Source organism: Physella acuta, unplaced genomic scaffold (genome assembly GCF_028476545.2).
Source record: "Physella acuta isolate Inbredline_101_S28 unplaced genomic scaffold, ASM2847654v3 ptg000891l, whole genome shotgun sequence".
Taxonomy (NCBI): domain Eukaryota; kingdom Metazoa; phylum Mollusca; class Gastropoda; family Physidae; genus Physella; species Physella acuta.
This window is the reverse complement of record NW_026732408.1, coordinates 344,107-361,529: the sequence shown is the minus strand read 5'-3', so window position 1 is coordinate 361,529 and position 17,423 is coordinate 344,107. Positions and strand designations below refer to the sequence as shown.

General features: G+C 33.8%; 2 protein-coding genes across 2 annotated transcripts; both read right to left on the bottom strand.

Moving 5' to 3' along the window:
- Window positions 1–1,519: 1,519 nt before the first annotated feature.
- On the bottom strand, window positions 1,520–8,775 carry LOC131952849 (methylcrotonoyl-CoA carboxylase subunit alpha, mitochondrial). Its single transcript, XM_059315741.1, has 17 exons — window positions 8,703–8,775; window positions 7,664–7,704; window positions 7,258–7,400; window positions 7,052–7,147; window positions 6,682–6,803; window positions 6,351–6,498; window positions 6,064–6,185; window positions 5,875–5,986; window positions 5,666–5,747; window positions 5,259–5,386; window positions 4,582–4,765; window positions 4,389–4,498; window positions 4,039–4,252; window positions 3,500–3,586; window positions 3,003–3,199; window positions 2,596–2,775; window positions 1,520–2,411 (listed from the first exon to the last, which is right to left on the bottom strand). Exons 1-17 carry the CDS (start codon window positions 8,753–8,755, stop codon window positions 2,307–2,309), a joined length of 2,124 nt encoding a protein of 707 aa, XP_059171724.1. The 5' UTR covers window positions 8,756–8,775; the 3' UTR covers window positions 1,520–2,306.
- Window positions 8,776–11,315: 2,540 nt separating this feature from the next.
- Window positions 11,316–15,989, bottom strand: LOC131952857 (ribonuclease P/MRP protein subunit POP5). Its single transcript, XM_059315748.1, has 5 exons — window positions 15,888–15,989; window positions 13,917–14,059; window positions 13,645–13,782; window positions 12,836–12,919; window positions 11,316–11,523 (listed from the first exon to the last, which is right to left on the bottom strand). Exons 1-5 carry the CDS (start codon window positions 15,905–15,907, stop codon window positions 11,396–11,398), a joined length of 513 nt encoding a protein of 170 aa, XP_059171731.1. The 5' UTR covers window positions 15,908–15,989; the 3' UTR covers window positions 11,316–11,395.
- Window positions 15,990–17,423: the final 1,434 nt, after the last annotated feature.

Here is a 17,423-nt window from a genome sequence, read left to right as displayed (position 1 = left end):
GAGAATTTCGCAAAACTCGCCGTTTTACTCCTCCCTGAGTCGGAAAAAACATTTTTTGCAACCATGTCTGTGTGTGTATGTGTGTCTGTCTGAAAACACGATAATTTGAGTACCGCTATAGCTAGGTTGATGAAATTTCAATATAAGTATTATATTAAATTTGTAGATACGTATCAACTTTTGAGCGATTTCCGATAACCGGAAGTGGAACTTTTTCTACTTTCAATTTTTTAAAAGCCTGTAACTTCAGTACTATTTTAGATAGATAAATGAAATTTCACATGTAAATAAAAGATCTAATTCTCTGCCTTCTATCAAATTTTGAGTAATTTCCGAAGTAAGAATTTGGGCTATTTCCTTTTTCTCAAAAATCGCATGTGAATTTATAAAGTACTAATAATAATCCGCATTATTATACACATTTTATTTGGCGTTCACTTGGTGTGTAATTCTTTTTTTCTACGAGATTCTATTCTATTTTAAAAAGTTTAAGTAATTAAAAATGGATTTAAAATATTGTCTATATCCCGATTTGCCATCCCCCGTAGTGTTATATAAAAATATCCGAAAAGTTTAGGGGAGATCACTCCCGGTTTATTATTATTTGTAAATATCCAATGTGGGTTCACCCCAAATCACTTCAGTGGACGGTGTATTTGATGACAACCCCCCCCCCCCCCTTCCTTTAGTTGAGTGGCATCCATCTACATTAATCTACCTAGAAAAAGCATTGAGGGCCTAATTCTAACAGTTAATCATACAAGTGGAAAAATCATTGCCTTTGTAGTAAATTAAAAATTTTAATAAATTAAAATTAAATTTGATGTCACCCCCCTCCCCCCTCTTGTCGGGATTTGTCAACTTTGCTCTTAAAAGTCTATTTAACTAAATAATCACATATTTAACTGGAACGTTCATTGTTTTTCTATATATATATTTTGCTATTTATGCCTAGGTGTCACCTGGTGCAGTCCGCACCCCCCCCCCCCCCTCTTCGCTACACCTCTGGATCTAGCTACTGTCACCTGTTTGATTCTACTGAAAACATCTGTAAGATTTCACAATTGTTTGCACTGATCAATCCTTTCAATTTACTCATGTCTTATAGTAACGTTTCAATTGGTGGAGTTCAGTCTTAAAAATTATGTAACTTTGCCCCCCCCCCCCCCGTGACTTCATTTATGGTAAACTCCCTTGGTGTGTTAAAAGGATTACCGAGTGCGAAAGTAGCAGTGTGTTGGCCAAGGTGGGTGAGTGTGATGGAAACTGTGTAGAAAACAAGTAGCAAATTTCACCAGACCATCTGATAACCAGAAGGTACTGTTTTCATCTATAAGAATTGTTCACTAACCCTCAGCAAGCACGGTTAAAAAAAATTAAGAAAAAAACCTGAAGCTTGAAGTCAAGAACAAGAACAGCAAGGCCTGGAAACAGCATGGCAGTGTAAGGACCTTGGATATCTCTTCATGAGACAGGAGACACAGAGTAATGATTATGTTTTATAGTTAAATAACAAGAGTAGTAGTTGTATTACATTTATTTTTTTTACACTTAATACAGTCACTTAGCATATCAACTGAATGTATTTTGTTCAAATAAACAACATATAATTAGTAACATAATTTGAGTACTTTAAATCAGCTGCTTAATTAACAACTTATTACCATGAAAATGTTTTACATATTAGGGTCAAATAGGAGGCTGAAATTGGAGTCAATGGCCTCAATGGCGCATAACCAGTTGACACGTAACGCTTAATTGTGTTGGAGGCGTGGTCGAGTCGGCAAAAAGTTCACGGTTGATAAATTCTAACAAAGTCTCAAGTTCAAACCCACTGGCAGATAAATCTCGATCCCCTTCAACACTAATAATTAGGAACGAAGAAGAAGAAGAAGAAGGGTCAAATCACTAATGTCTAGTTCATGATATAAAATAATCTTCAAAAGTTTAAGTTCACATGTGGAATATAGAATAACCTTTTCATTTCATTAGACTTCCCACAATAGCAAAAAGTTTATACATCGTATTTTAGTTTAAAATGCTTTACCAGAAAAAACATTTTTCAAAAGTAGATATCAATTTCTGAGGTAAAAATTGACATAAATTTACATGCTATCAATTAACAAACAGTTCGGCACATATTTCAAAGTATTTCTTAATCATTTAAAGCGAAGAGTATTTATTCTAAAAAGCTGAAATTCTTTTTTTGTTGTTGATTTCCTGAATTAAATACTCTGTTTTATTAAATTCTCAAACAAGCCTAAGGTAATATATGTACACTACACATTCAATTTCCCTAAAAACTTTTACTCTTCTTTTAAATGCACCAGAACTTTTCCTTTGGGTACAGTGTCACCAGGCTTGTGAAAGACTTTCTCCACAACTCCATCTTTTGCTGCTCGTATCACATACTGCAGACAAATAGAATGTATTGACCAGTTGATTGTTGTTGTATTACACTAAAATTTATTGGTAGTAATAATAATATGCACATTTTAAGTAACAAAACCTTTAAAGGTAGTTTTATGTTATTAAAAAAAAACTTAGAAAAAAGAATTGTGTATATTACTTAGCAAGTACCAATTTAAACCTTACCTCCATCTTCATAGCAATCATCACGACCAGAGGATCCCCTTTTTGTACTTTAGCTCCTGGCTCTACTGCCACCTTTTCTATAACACCTGGCATTGGAGCAACGGGATCAAAAATACTGCCAGCACCTGTAGCAGACTTGACATACTTGGGTGTTGGCTGAGTCAAACTGTGGATACCATCCTGATGGGAAAACAACATACATTTGTACACACACAATTAGAAATTAGTATCAAACTTGTATAACTCATGATTAAAAGAATTAGTGCATCTCTGCACACTATAATATTTGGACTGCTATAAAAAAATATAAATCTATTATTGTCCATTACTTTTCGTAATAAAGATTTAACATGATAAAAAACCTCCTTGAAGGTAAAAACCAACAAACTGATAAAGTAGGTACTAACCACTGTAAATAGGTGTACAGAACTGCCCATTAGGACAACAGAAGATGAAGATATTACATTGTCTACACAACATCTGACAGTCAGTTTGTCATCACTGTCATTGCTCAGACTGATGTCAGTGACTAGCATAGGTTCTCCATTGTCTACTGACACATGCCAGCTATCTTTAGATTTTTTCTCTAGCTTTATCTTATGCTCTGAAAAGTGATTCACTAATAATTATAATATCTACTATCTTTATAAAGTTCACTTATCAAGTTATCAGTGTCCCAACCTTTTCACATTTATTATTACATCTTTTAAAATTGCAAATATTGTTTTCGCTCATATAACAAATAATATCTGTTGCTATTTTTTTAACAAATACTTTATTTACTTATTAGCCATTAGTGATTTATTTTATTTATCTTTTGCATTTTACAACAATTTAAATGATACATAAAGATCTTTCATGGTAAAACATATCATAAAAAACATCAGCTATCTAGCCATCTCACCAGTTTCTCCATCAAGCAAGTTGATTGTGTATGATGGTGAAGAATTGATTCGTATTCCGATATTCTGTGCAAACGGGGAAAATTTATCTAAAAATGACATTAAAATATTAAAATGAATAACAATATTAATGCATATTACATTTAAGATTTTCACACAGTGCATGTGACTGTTATTTTAAAACTAGTTTTGTAAGATCCTGATAATGTATGTAACCAAGATTCTGATAATTTATACTTTAAAGATCTTGAACATTATTATAGCAATAATACTGATAATTTATTTATCAAAGATCCTGATAATTTATTTATCAAAGATCCCAATAATTTATTTATCAATGATCCTGATAATTTGTTTATCAAAGATCCCAATAATTTATCAAAGATCCTGATAATTTGTGTATCAAAGATCCTGATAATTTGTGTATCAAAGATCCTGATAATTTATTTATCAAAGATCCTGATAATTTGTGTATCAAAGATCCTGATAATTTGTGTATCAAAGATCCTGATAATTTGTGTATCAAAGAATTCACTTTGACCTTTGGAGGCTGCAGCACCTTGAACAACACTAGCCCTGTGTCTGGCTGCCATAGCAAGAGAAGCATGGGCCAAGGAGGACCTCTTCAAACTGTGAGGAGGAAAGAGCTGCTTCTGGTGCTGTGGAATAAAGTCTGTGTTCACATCCCCAGCCTTGAAGGATGGGTGAGACGCCAGAGCCATAAGAAAACGGATATTGGTATTCAGTCCAACAATCTGGGGACGAAAAAAACAGATTATTCTGAAGTTTGACAAAACAAAATTTTTAATTACCAGAGAAAACTAATTTAAAATAGTTTTACTAAAACTGAGTTAAATAACTTGTTATAAATATTACTAAAAACAACTCAACATGATAATCCTGTAAGGCAGAGACTGTGCGCTTGAGAGCAGTATGGCGGTCATCAGACCAGACAACTAATTTAGCAATCATTGGGTCGTAGTGTACTGATACTTCATCTCCTGTTCAGAGAAAATCATTCGTTTCATCCGATGTCAAGTCATTACTTTAATACAATTGAATGAATTAGGTAAAAGTATCATACCTTGTCTTACACCTGTTTCAATCCTCAGGTCTTTACCAGGTGTAGGTGTAGTCAGGTGTAACAATGGCCCGGCACCTGGCATAAACCCATTGTCAGGGTCCTCTGCATAAATTCTAGCTTCAAAAGCATGACCACGAATTTTTATCTCTTCTTGTTTCATGGGTATCTTCTCTCCTGAAGCCACCTGATAATTTGAGTCGATTAATACAAAAATTACAGTTCCAACAGATGTATTTATTTGTAACTACTTATCTGAAGATCAACTATAATATCAAATAGCTTAATTATTTTAAAATAACTACTTAAATCTGTATTATGTAAACAGAAGGAAACAAACAGTAAAAAGCTATGAAGGAACCGTAACCAATGATCAACTGCAGCTGACATAAGGAACATGGGATGATGAACTTACTTGACCAATGATCAAATGCAGCTGACATAAGGAACATGGGATGATGAACTTACTTGACCAATGATCAAATGCAGCTGACATAAGGAACATGGGATGATCAACTTACTTGACTAATGATCAAATGCAGCTGACATAAGAAACACGGGATGATGAACTTACTTGACCAATGATCAAATGCAGCTGACATAAGGAACATGGGATGATCAACTTACTCGACTAATGATCAAATGCAGCTGACATAAGAAACACGGGATGATGAACTTACTCGCAGCTGCCACTCCACCAAATCAGTGCCAGTTATCATCTCTGTTATTGGATGCTCCACCTGTAGTCTGGTATTCATCTCCATGAAATAAAACTTCAGGTTCTTGTCCATGATAAACTCCACAGTTCCTTTCATTGAATATTACACATCATGGAAAATTGTTGCTAACAATAAAAAAAACTACTCCATTCTTAGGATAAAATCAGCACAAAAAGAAAAACTTATAAAAGTTAATAGATTTTAATGAAGTACAGAATAATAGAGTTAGACATAGAACATAAATGTAACTTATTTATTTCTTGTAATGAAAATGTAGACTTATTTAATGTATTTATTAACTATAACTACAATGGGAGAGGGGGTGGTGGGTGTAAAACCAATGGTACAAGATAGAATGTAGAGTGTACCTGCCCCAACATAACTGACTGCTTTAGCTGCTCTTACTGCTGCCTCACCAATTTGTTTCCTCACTTCTTCTGTTAGTCCTGGCTGAAATAGATTCATTCCTTAGGTATACAACAGAGGATAATATGACATAGAAGATTTCTACATAACTAAACTGATATTCAACATTTCTTTGACATAAAAAATTCATGGATGTGAAATACAGACTTACAGCTGGAGCTTCTTCAATAATTTTTTGATGCCTTCTTTGTACACTGCAGTCTCTTTCAAACAAGTACACATAGTTGCCATGGTGATCACCAAAAACTTGCACTTCCACATGTCTAAAAATAAATGTATCTGTTAACATTCTTGCCATTAAAATCATGAGCTGTAATTTGGTACATAGCATAAAAACTACCTTGGATTCTCCACAAATTTTTCAAGCAACATAATTTCATCTCCAAAAGATTTCATGGCTTCTGTTTTGGCTGATTGCAATTGACTTTCAAATTCTGATTCATTCATTGCTATTCTCATACCCTAAAAAACATAAATGTTGAAGAAGTTGAAATATTTGACTAAACCAGCAAAGTAAATATGAAATAGATTAAAACTGCTCATCTATTTCTAATGTTTTACAATTTAAATTTATTAAACAAGCCCTTTCTACTATTGACCAAAATGAATATAAAGTAACAATCTTACCTTACCACCTCCTCCTCTAACTGCCTTAATCATCACAGGATATCCTATTTTAGCAGCTTCTGATTTGAGTTTATCAAGAGTTTGGTCTTCTCCATGGTAACCTTGTATAATGGGCACACCAGCAGCTGACATAATGTGTTTTGATGTGCTGTCAATACAACAAATATTTTTGTAACTAGCAGTTTACATAATGTCTTAAGATGTACTACCAATCCAACAGATATTTTTTAAAGTATTAAATCATTAAATTGTTTAAAAATAAACTGCATGTCTAAGAATGATCTACAATAAAGAAAAAATCTCAGATAAATAATAAACTGAAAAATTCTACCTTTTAATCCCCATATCACGAATAGCTGTAGCTGGTGGTCCAATAAAGATAATATTTTCTTTCTCACAAGCACCAGCAAATTCTACATTTTCTGACAAGAAACCATAACCAGGATGAATGGCCTGCAATGTTTAATAATTCAATGTGTTGTAAAAACAAATTCCTAAATAACTCAGCATTATTTTAAATGTCAATCATCAAACATATAGTGTTTTAAGAAACTGATGACAAGTACTCATCATTTATAGTATTGGATTAAGCTGACCACTACAATCCTCAACTATGAAGTTTTGTTTGAGAAAACCATTTCTCCACACAACTAAATACCACAACAAAAACTACAATCAGTTAAAAAATAATTTTAAAATACCTGGGCTCCTGATAGTTTAGCAACATTGAGAATTTTGTCTTGCCTTAAGTAGCTTTCAGATGCTGCAGGTGGACCTATGTGATAAGCCTCATCAGCCTTAAATATTTGATATCAATTTTAATTTTCCTTGTAATTAGGAACTCTGAAACTGAACTAAAAAATCTGGCTTTAAGAAATTATTTTTATAATAAACATCCAAAATTTACCATTGCAACATGCATTGAATGCCTGTCTGCCTCACTATACACTGCCACACTACGAATACCCAGTCTTTTGGCAGTTTTCATCACACGACATGCTATTTCTCCACGGTTGGCTATGAGAACCTTGTCTATTGTTTTTAGTGCAACTGTTAATATTTAAAACATTTTAAAGCAACTTATAAAAACTTGAACAAGAAGAATGTAATGCAGTCCTTCAATTAATTTAAAATGCAATGGAAATAAATTATAAAACAAAAACAGACAAATACTAAATTATTAATTTTACACCAAAACAAATCTTAACTTAAAGTTATGCAATAAGGTTTATTGTTCTATGAAAAGAGAACAGCATAAGTATTTAAGTAATTATCTGCAAAAGTAAAAGCAATATTTTATATTGAAAACACACCTGACTGTGAAGTCCATTTTTGGAAGTAGAGTATGTGAGTTCTGCAAAACAAATATTTTCAATCAAATGAAATTTCAATTGTGAAATTGTTCTGACAACATACATAATACATAGTGACACATAGTACATATTATGGTAAAACTCCATTTTAGCGTACTTTATTCGCCGCTTCACGTTAACCTCTGGTTGAGCGTATTTTATTATAAACACAACTGAAACACACAAAAACATTAGGAAAACACTAGGATTAGAGCTGGATCTTATTTTTTTTTATATGAATGTGAGTTTTAATTAGAAAAGGTAAAAAAAAAAAACATAAAAAAGCATTAGGACTGTTCCAATTAAATAGGGTGTGATCGTCAGCGGGAGAAAAATCTCCATACGGTTTAGGGTTCACGGTGAGTTCACAGTGACTTTAATTATTAGCATACGTCATAAGTCATAGCTTGGGCAATAGCCTAGCTATTTGAAATGGGGTTGGCCTCAGTTTTGGGGTCATCGTTAGTTCATAAAAGTTTATTTATAGCATTCAATATTCCAAATTAGATCTAGGATTTTTCTCAAGTTTTGACAAAAGTAAATTATCAAAACTAATCTAAATCAAAACAAGAAATGAGCCCAATGTTTTCCTAACGTTTCTGTTATTATAATAAAATAAATATTAAAATAAACTCAACTGGAGGTAAACGAGAAGCTGAGAATAAAATACGCTAAAATGGACAAACGGAGTTTTACCCATACTACATACATAGATTAGTACTATTAGTACATAGGCCTATGTCGGCCTTTTGTCCGGATCCCCATAATTAATAATTAATTAATTAGGCCTATGCCTTCTATTTAATTCTATTAGTTCTATTCTATTCCTATGCCTATCACTTAAATCACTATCCATTTTGTTACTATTTTAGTAGTTTAGGTCAGTTTAGGTGCGTTAAATCGGGCGAGGCTAGTATTTAATGTGCGAAAAAGCTGCCTCATTGTTAAGTCTTAACTACTAGCTAACCGCTATTAATAAATGTTATTCATTTGTCGATACCTCTTTAAATCCCTCAGCAAAGCTGGGAGATGTTTGGTTCTTAGAGAGGACATCGTCAAAAGTTGTACTAAACCTAGATTCTAGATGTCAAGATCTAGCGACAAATGAACTTTCAACAATTTTAGAGTTATCTACCTTGAAGTTATGCCTATTTATTATCGCCACTAAAGTTTTTAAATCATCAAGTTACAGATCTAGATCTAACTCTAATCTAATAGCTTAAGAAAATTGATATTAATTTTATTTTAAGTAAATAATAAATATAGGCCCTAGATCTAGATCAACATTATTTAATAAGCTTATTATTATTATTTAGCCTATGCCTAAAACTTAATAAATTGTAAATGTTTTTATTTTTCTGTTTCAAATTTTTACTTTTTAGTGGTTTTTCGTAAAAAAAAAGTCATAAAAAAAATTCATAAAAAACGTTTTAATAACAAGCTTTTATGTACTGATGCACTAAAAAGTAGAAAATAAATTATACACTACTATTTAAATTACTATAAAGAAAAGCGTGGGTCACTTTAGTACTTTAGTACCTATTGGATACCTTTACTAATATTTGAGAAGAGACCCATGCTTTTCTTTATAGTAATTTAAATAGTAGTGTATAATTTATTTTCTACTTTTTAGTGCATCATTACATAAAAGCTTGTTATTAAAACGTTTGTTTTTATGAAATTTTTTTTCAGTACTTTACATGTTTTATTTACAATAGTGTTACATGACTAAAAACCATTGCGCGTCTATTGAACGTCATGGCGCAGCTATTAAACCTGATGGCGCAGCTATTGAAAGTGATGACGCGTGTGGTGTGGTTGGATTGACATGCCTACTAATTCGGTCCAAATTTTAATTAATTCATAAAAAATTAATTAGGCATCCAATTAAGTCAAATTTAGTTTCAGATTGCATTGTCTTCATGTCTTGACCCACGTGCCAACTGTGAATCGTATCGGTCAAGTAGAATTTTCACTCCTACGTTTCGATCTAGACTGACGACAGACTGTCGACTGACGACAGACAGAGGAAGTGAGTTAAATAAAAGCTTGTAAAAACGTTTTAATAACAAGCTTTTATGTAATGATGCACTAAAAAATAGAAAAATAAATGATTTTCTTTACATATATAGTAAAAATATGGTCCATAAATGACGTCACACTCGTAGGGGGAGTGGGGTCCGTAATTTTGTGACAGTGTGTGATGAGGGGGAGGGAGAGTTCAGATGGTGTGATGTCACACTTTTGCATTAGGGGTCGTCCATAAATGACACACTCGTAGGGGGGAGGGGGTCCGTAATTTTGTGACGGTGTGTGATATGGGGAGGTGGGGTTAGATGGTGTGACTTCACACTTTTGAATTATAAAAATATTTAAAAAGCAATGTTAGAAAACGAGTTTTAGCCGTTAACATTAAAGCCAGACCCCCCCCCCCCCCTAAAATGACGTCACACCTCAGCCTACAACCCCCCTCAAAATAACAGTTGAATTTTTCTTAAAAGATCGATACTTTTCCAAAATCTTGTCTGAACTCTGTCAAAATAGAGTATTTTAATCAATTCCTATTGCAATTTATCAACATAGTTTTCTAAAACGAGAAATAACGTCTAAAATTCGTTTTCTAACATTGCTTTTTTATAATGCAAAAGTGTGACGTCGCACCATCTGAACCCCCCTCGTCACACACCATCACAAAATTACGGACCCCCTCCCCCTGTGAGTGTGACGTCATTTATGGACGACACCCTAGGGACCCCCCCTAGCTAACAGTCTGGTGAGCTAAGGTTCACCCCGAATGTTTACAATTTTAGAGCCGGGTCGAATTTGTAACGGCTATTAGGGGCAGATAATTTAGCTTTTAAACTTTTGAAATCAAGGAGAGGTTAAAAAAAAGTTCTGCTTGCATTGTCGTCCGTAAACTGTCGTCACGGACGGCTACTTTCACTGTTGAGGATGGAAGGGAGGGTAGTGTCGAATTCTTGAACTATGAAGTACTGAAAGGTAGAAAATAAAACAACTAAATAGCAATAGCGGCGTATGATACGCCGCGGGTCAGCTCGTTATTCTATTAACACAAAAAAAAAAGATATTGGGGGTGGTAGTCAATGATGTTATATAACCTATTATTTTATTTATTATTCAAATTTCAATTAATTGTTACGACCTAATTAGTTATTAACCATTTAAGTGCCATTTGAGTGGTCATAAAAAATTTCTATACATTTTTCGTTTTTATCGGGGAAAGGGAAGCTTTGACCTTGCACAACTATATTTTAATATTAGGATGAATTGTTTTTATTTAAAAATTAAATTAATTTACCAACAATAATAAACAACAAACTTTCAAAAAAAAATTTGGTGCAGTCACCCAAGAAATAGAATTCTGATATTGTTAATAAAAGTAGAACTGAGTATCTTAAAAACTTTAAGTCTAGATAGGGTGTAAATATTTATTATGACAAGCAACTTTTACATCAGGTTTTAATAGATAGATGTACGATAAATAATGTAACGTTACTATAACTTTTGCTATGAGTGGTGTTTGTTTTCAATTCATTTTATTTCATCGAATTTTAATACAACAAAAACAAAAAAAAAGCCAAGAAACACTAATTAACTAATCAACATTTTTATTTTCAACATATTTAAAGAAGTATTTACATTGTAAATTACAGAATTAAGGTTATAATTATATCACTCCATGTCCTCTTGACTTTTTAAAGAATCAAGGGCAGTTGGTCTTACAGCTTTTTCTTTGGATCCAAAATTTTCAAGGCTGTCACAAGCATCCATGATCACTTTGAGAACACTGGCTCTCTGCTCTGTGATGAATATTCAATTGAAACTATTAATATTATTATTTTAAAGATATTCTTTTATTAGGAATACCAAAGGTTTTTTTTTTCTTAACTTACTAAATATTTTTATAATTTAATATGAACACAGTAAAAAATCAAGTTTTTTCTTTTTTTAGTACTAGTATTTTGCTAAAGATTATAATGTAACTTTAAAGAAACACTATTATATAAGAAAAATCAACACACTAACGGATCTAGATGGACTAAATTACTAATCTATTGGTCAATATTTACTATATTTTTAATTATTAGACAATAGGGTGTTGCAGTAATATTTTGCTATATAACATGCAATTTAAAAAAAAATTATATATATATATGTATATATATATATATATATATATATATATATATATATATATATATATATATATATATATTTTAAGTACCTAACACAGGATAGATTACGGAGGTAGAGTAACAGTAGGGTTCACTAGTGTATTGTAGACTACCAAGGATGTTAGTGTAGTTATTGAAGTAGAGAGTGACTAACATTCTGAGTGTAATATATATATAATTCTCTTCTAGGAGACGTTAGAAAACACCAAGCTGTAAGAGCGCCTAGCAGTCCCCTCTCTTCCTTTCTAGGCATATCGCAACCACCCCCACTCCTCATGGTCTGGTGAGCTGTGGTTCACGCTAAATGTTTACAATCGTAGAGCCCGGTTTACTGACGCCTATTAGGGGCAGATAACTTAGTTTGAAACTATTTTAAACTTAGGGGAGGTAACTATGAATTACTGAAAAGTAGAAAATAAAACTAAATAGCGGTGTGTGATATGCCACGGGTCGGCTCGTATATATATAATTCTCTTCATGGGGACCTTACGAGACACCACGCAGCTTAGCCACCACCCTCATCCCCACCTATCAGGTGAGCTGTGGTTCACCCCAAATAAGTGACGTCTATCAAGATCTAAATTCTGATTCTAATACTTGAGTTTGTTTTGAAGCCAAAAGCAAAAGTAGCTTTCCTAACTTTAAAAAAAAGATTTAATAAAAATATTCAGATTTGAATTTAAAAAAAAGAAAAAAACCGACAGGACTCAGTTTGGACTCAACTGCAACACCCTATTGTGAGTTGGGAATGAAAATTGGCTAAAAATATGATTGAACCCAATTAACTTATTATAAAATTTTAGTTTTCAAGTTTAATCTTTTAAAGTTTGTATGTAGTTTTTTTTTTGCTGTGTCTACAGGAACAATATTGTGAATTATTGTAAATTATGATTTTATTAAACTAATTTTTACACTAACAGTTTGTATAGCAACTTACCATCAGTTTTGCAATTCCTATATGCTTGGGCCATGTTTTTATGATGGTATTTTATTAAAAACTTTTGACAAGCCCTTACGGACCCTAAAACAAAACAAAAAAAGTTTTAAAATTTACTAAGAGAATATGTAAAACATGTATAAAGCACATAGTACTAACAACCCTTTAAAACTAATATAAAAACAAAGTTTAAAATTTTTTCTTTCTTTAGATATAATAGTAAAAGCATTGGTTGCTAAAATGTGTTTATGAGCGACACACGCTTTCACTATTGAATCTAAAGACAGATTGTTGCTTAATGAATGTTATTTTTATTTTGATCTCAATATAAACGGCAAGTGCACCAAAATCTGAAATGCTATCTGACTATTATGGGCCAGCACTTTGTTATAATGGACCTCTTTAGCCAAGATAAAATGTTGCTGCATCAGAAGAATTATGATGCCATCCTTTAGTTTGGTATTGTATGATCAAGCACCTTTCACAAAATGGGGGTGAGTTGATCATCAATTGTGATGCTTCTTCTAAAAACAAAGTATTGGGTGATAAGTTTGTTTTATACTTGACTTGCCTCAGTGACAGTCTGTGATTTTGTTTTCTTGCCATCCCACCAATCTTGAGTGGTTTATTACATAAATTCATTCCGTTGAACAGTTAGCGAGTTAGTCCTCAGCTGTGATATTACGACACTATCCTTAAATGACCCAACAAGTTCACTTTTTTAAAAAAAGCCCAAAGCTATTAGGATTTTCCCCATGACTTGCCAGTTAGTTTAGCAGTCATAAGTGAATCAATTTAAATCAGCTTACCTCCCACGTGAAGAGTTTTGAAAACAACTTTATCAGGTCCAATGTTACGAATCATTGGTAGAGTAGACTTCACCATGTCAAAATGTTTCCTTTCTCCTCTTATAATAGCTATTTTAGTGTCGATGTTTATATATTTGACTGGGGAAAAAAGTCATATATAAATTAAAATAAGTGCATGTACTAGTTCTTCAATATATAATCAAACTTTATCTACATTTTGTTAATTGTTCTTTCAATGAAAGAAATTTTCTATCGAATTGTTTTAGGCCTACCAGCTAGAGAAAACTGTAGAGCTCCTACTCCATAGTCTCCATAATTCTCTAGTATACATCTATTGACTTCTTGGTAGAGCTTGGAGCCAAAGTTAACTGCTCCTGATGGTTGATCAGGAAATATTAGTTCACACAATGCGTACCTACGATAAAAAATTTTAAAAATTAATTTACGTATGCCCGAAACAAAAAAAAACTAGGCGTAACAAGGTTGCTTTGTCTCGTTATGATTGATTGGCCAGTTTTACACATTTGCAACCAACATATGATGGTATGGATAAAAATGCAAAATAATTAACCTGAAAAACATGAATCCGGATTGAGGACTAGAGTAGTCCGTAGGACCACCAGCTCCAACTCGAAATCATGGTGTGTTTTTTTTTAAATATTAATATTCATAGGCTTAGTTAGGGATAGGCCTGTCCTAATTGCAAAGTGCCAGTGGCTCTAACTCTAGCCTAAGCCTATAGTGAACTTCTCTGACCGAGCGAATGTTGAGCCCTTATGTAAAAATGTGCTTTATTTTTTCTTCTTCTGTTAAACGTAATTTGTTTTTAAAGGCCTAGCAGTCCAAAAAAAAAAATGTATAAAACAGCTCATTATACACTACAGCCCCTTTCTTGAACATTTATATTTTGCATGCGTGGTAGTACGCTATAATAGAAGCAATATATAATACAAACACACGATGACCCCAAAAACATTTTTTTTTCATTTCGCTGAGTTGGGGGGGGGGGCACACCGATGACAAATCACGACAATATCAGAAAGCAATGGTATTACTCAGTAGCGTAGCGAGGGGGGGGGGGGGGAAACATATGTCCCCGGGCGCCGACCTTGGGGGGGGGGGGGGGGGGGGAAACATATGTCCCCGGGCGCCGACCTTGGGGGGGGGGGGGGGGCGCCAAATTGAAAGTTTGAGGGGGGTGCAAATGAAAAGTTCAAGGGGGGGGTGCAAATCGAAAATTTGCTCCCAAGGGGGCGCCAAATTGACAGTATGTCCCCGGGCGCCGGGAAGGGTCGCTACGCCTCTGGTATTACGATGACGTATTTTAAACCAATGAGAACTCACAGTGACCTTAGCTAGACCGTGTCTAGAAAACGTGATTGGGGGGTCATAAGAGCAACGGCGTTTAAAATATCTAAATCTAGAAAAGACATAGAATCTATTAAAAAAATAATTTAAAAAAACAACTATTCAAAATCAAAGTCATTGTGAGTTCACACAACCGGTAACTTTATACATTTGGAAGGAACGACGTTCTCCACACAATTAAATACGAGCAAATCCACAAGAAAATCAACTAAACATAGATCCAGAAAGCATAGCCTAATTTACTAATTGTAATACAGGTTATTATATTATTATATAGGCCTAGTGATATAATAATAATAATATAAATAAAGTGTAACTAAAGTATATACGAAACTTAATGCCGGGTCTGAATAGCGGCTGGGGCTATTTGGACCCAGGTAAGAATAGCCACTTCCTTACAAAACAGTTGAAAACACTTAAAACAGGCTAACCCCAATGAGTTATTGAATTATAATGCTGATCAGCTACCGCTAATGCAGAACAACGAAGGGGGAGGAACAAGGGGGTGGCTAATGCACTGGGTTAGGGCTATGGCCTTAAATCATTTTAAACTATTACTATAGGGATAGGCTAATAATACTAATGTCAATGTATATTAGTATATTAGAACTATTATAATTAGTTAGGCCTAGATCTAGATAGGTGTGTTTCTGTTGTTTTTATAATAAAATTAAAAATACGCTCAACTGGAGGTGAACGTGAAGCGGGGGAATAAAATACGCTAAAAAGGAGTTTTACCCTGAACTGTTCGCATCCGCATAGCCAAAAAAAAGTACAGACGACTTATTCTTCAATTTTAAATTAACTGAAAGCAAGAAAGTATTATAAGAAAAAAAATGTTTACACAATCTATTTTTTTTTAAAAATGTAATCACCTGTTTTTAAATCGCACCATTTTGTTTTCTCCCTTTAGAGGTGAAAATAAAAACCGAAATATAACTTAACATTTGCCACTTCGTCCTAATATCCAAAGCGACGGCTCAAAAAGGGGAGAAAATGCACATTTGATTTAGGAAATATGACTTGTCAAGTTATTAAATTAAAACACACACACACACACACACACACACACATATATATATATATATATATATATATATATATATATATATATATATATATATATATATATATATATATATATATCCTATATATATATATATATATATATATATATATATATATATATATATATATATATATATATATATAGACCTAAATATAGATAAAAAGAGAGTTTTCTCTATAAAATTAGCATCATATTGGCCTAGGTGTTGTTGTTTTTTTACTGTGTTATTTATCTTAAAAAAAAAAAATCCTTCCCATCCACCCTTCAGAGTCACTAGTATTGACTGTAGAAGAGTGCTAATCTGTACCTAGCCGTTAGCTGTGCAATAAATAAAAAGCACTGATTTCATTGTGGTGTCATCCCCATTTCTGTTTGGTGAATGATGTATTTTATTGCAACCAGTTAAGAAAATTGTTCAACTGAACAATTTTGGTTCTGTCGACGTGAATAGTCAACAAATCATGCGCTCTTACTATTAATATCTATTATGAAACTAACTGGATGTAGCTATGGACCATCTTGTTGTCGATCTCCTACCATAAATGACACTATAGTACAAGGGAAGGGATTAGACTTGTGCGACGACCGGGGGGGGGGGGTCTTTGATGACTTTTGTGACGATAGGTAGAGGAGCGGGTAAGTAGTATAAAAGGTGCACCGTCAAAACGACCCGGGACAAATCGGCCCCGTCAAAAGGACCCCGACTTATTGGTTCCCGTCAGATGACTCGCGAAATATAGGCTCCCGACATATTGGCTCTGGACAAATGGGCTCTCAACATAGTTGCTACCGACAAAAGCGCTCCCGACATATTGGCTCCCGACAAATAGGCTCAGGACATATTGGCATCCAACAAAGCGGCTCCCGACATATTGGCTCTCGACTCAAGGGCTCCCGACAAATGCGCTCCGGACAAATGGACTCCCGACATATTGGCTACCGACAAAAGGGCTCCCGACATATTGGCTACCGACAAATGGGTTCCCGACATATTGGCCTCCGACAAATGGGTTCCCGACATATTAACTTCCGACAAAATGACTCCCGACATATTGACTCCAGACAAATGAATCGTAATTACCACTAGTGGTATAAAAGTAACTATTTTGTCCTACCCCCACTACCACTATAACCTCTTTTATATGCCTGAATGAAAGGAGCCTATTTGTCGTGAGCCTATATGACGGGGTCCATATGTCGCTGGCCCTTTTGACGGGGTCGATTTGACGGGTCCGTATTGTCATTGACCGTTTTGACGGCGCACGAGTATAAAAAGATTTTGTGCAAGTGCCTAGCAAAAATAACTTAGTTTCCGTTACTTAGCCAGTTTGTATCTGTGTTT

Bases quoted from the DNA above. Each gene is read 5' to 3' on its own strand.
- LOC131952857 (XM_059315748.1), bottom strand. From the start codon at position 15,907: ATGGTGCGATTTAAAAACAG. The intron at 13,783-13,916 runs GTAGGCCTAAAA...TTTTTTCCCCAG, and splicing joins TCTACAGTTTTCTCTAGCTG to TCAAATATATAAACATCGAC. The intron at 11,524-12,835 runs GTAAGTTGCTAT...TATTCATCACAG, and splicing joins TAGGAATTGCAAAACTGATG to AGCAGAGAGCCAGTGTTCTC.
- LOC131952849 (XM_059315741.1), bottom strand. From the start codon at position 8,755: ATGTCCTCTCTAAGAACCAAACATCTCCCAGCTTTGCTGAGGGATTTA. The intron at 4,499-4,581 runs GTATGATACTTT...TTCTCTGAACAG, and splicing joins TGAAACAGGTGTAAGACAAG to GAGATGAAGTATCAGTACAC. The intron at 4,253-4,388 runs GTTGAGTTGTTT...TTTCGTCCCCAG, and splicing joins CTGCCTTACAGGATTATCAT to ATTGTTGGACTGAATACCAA.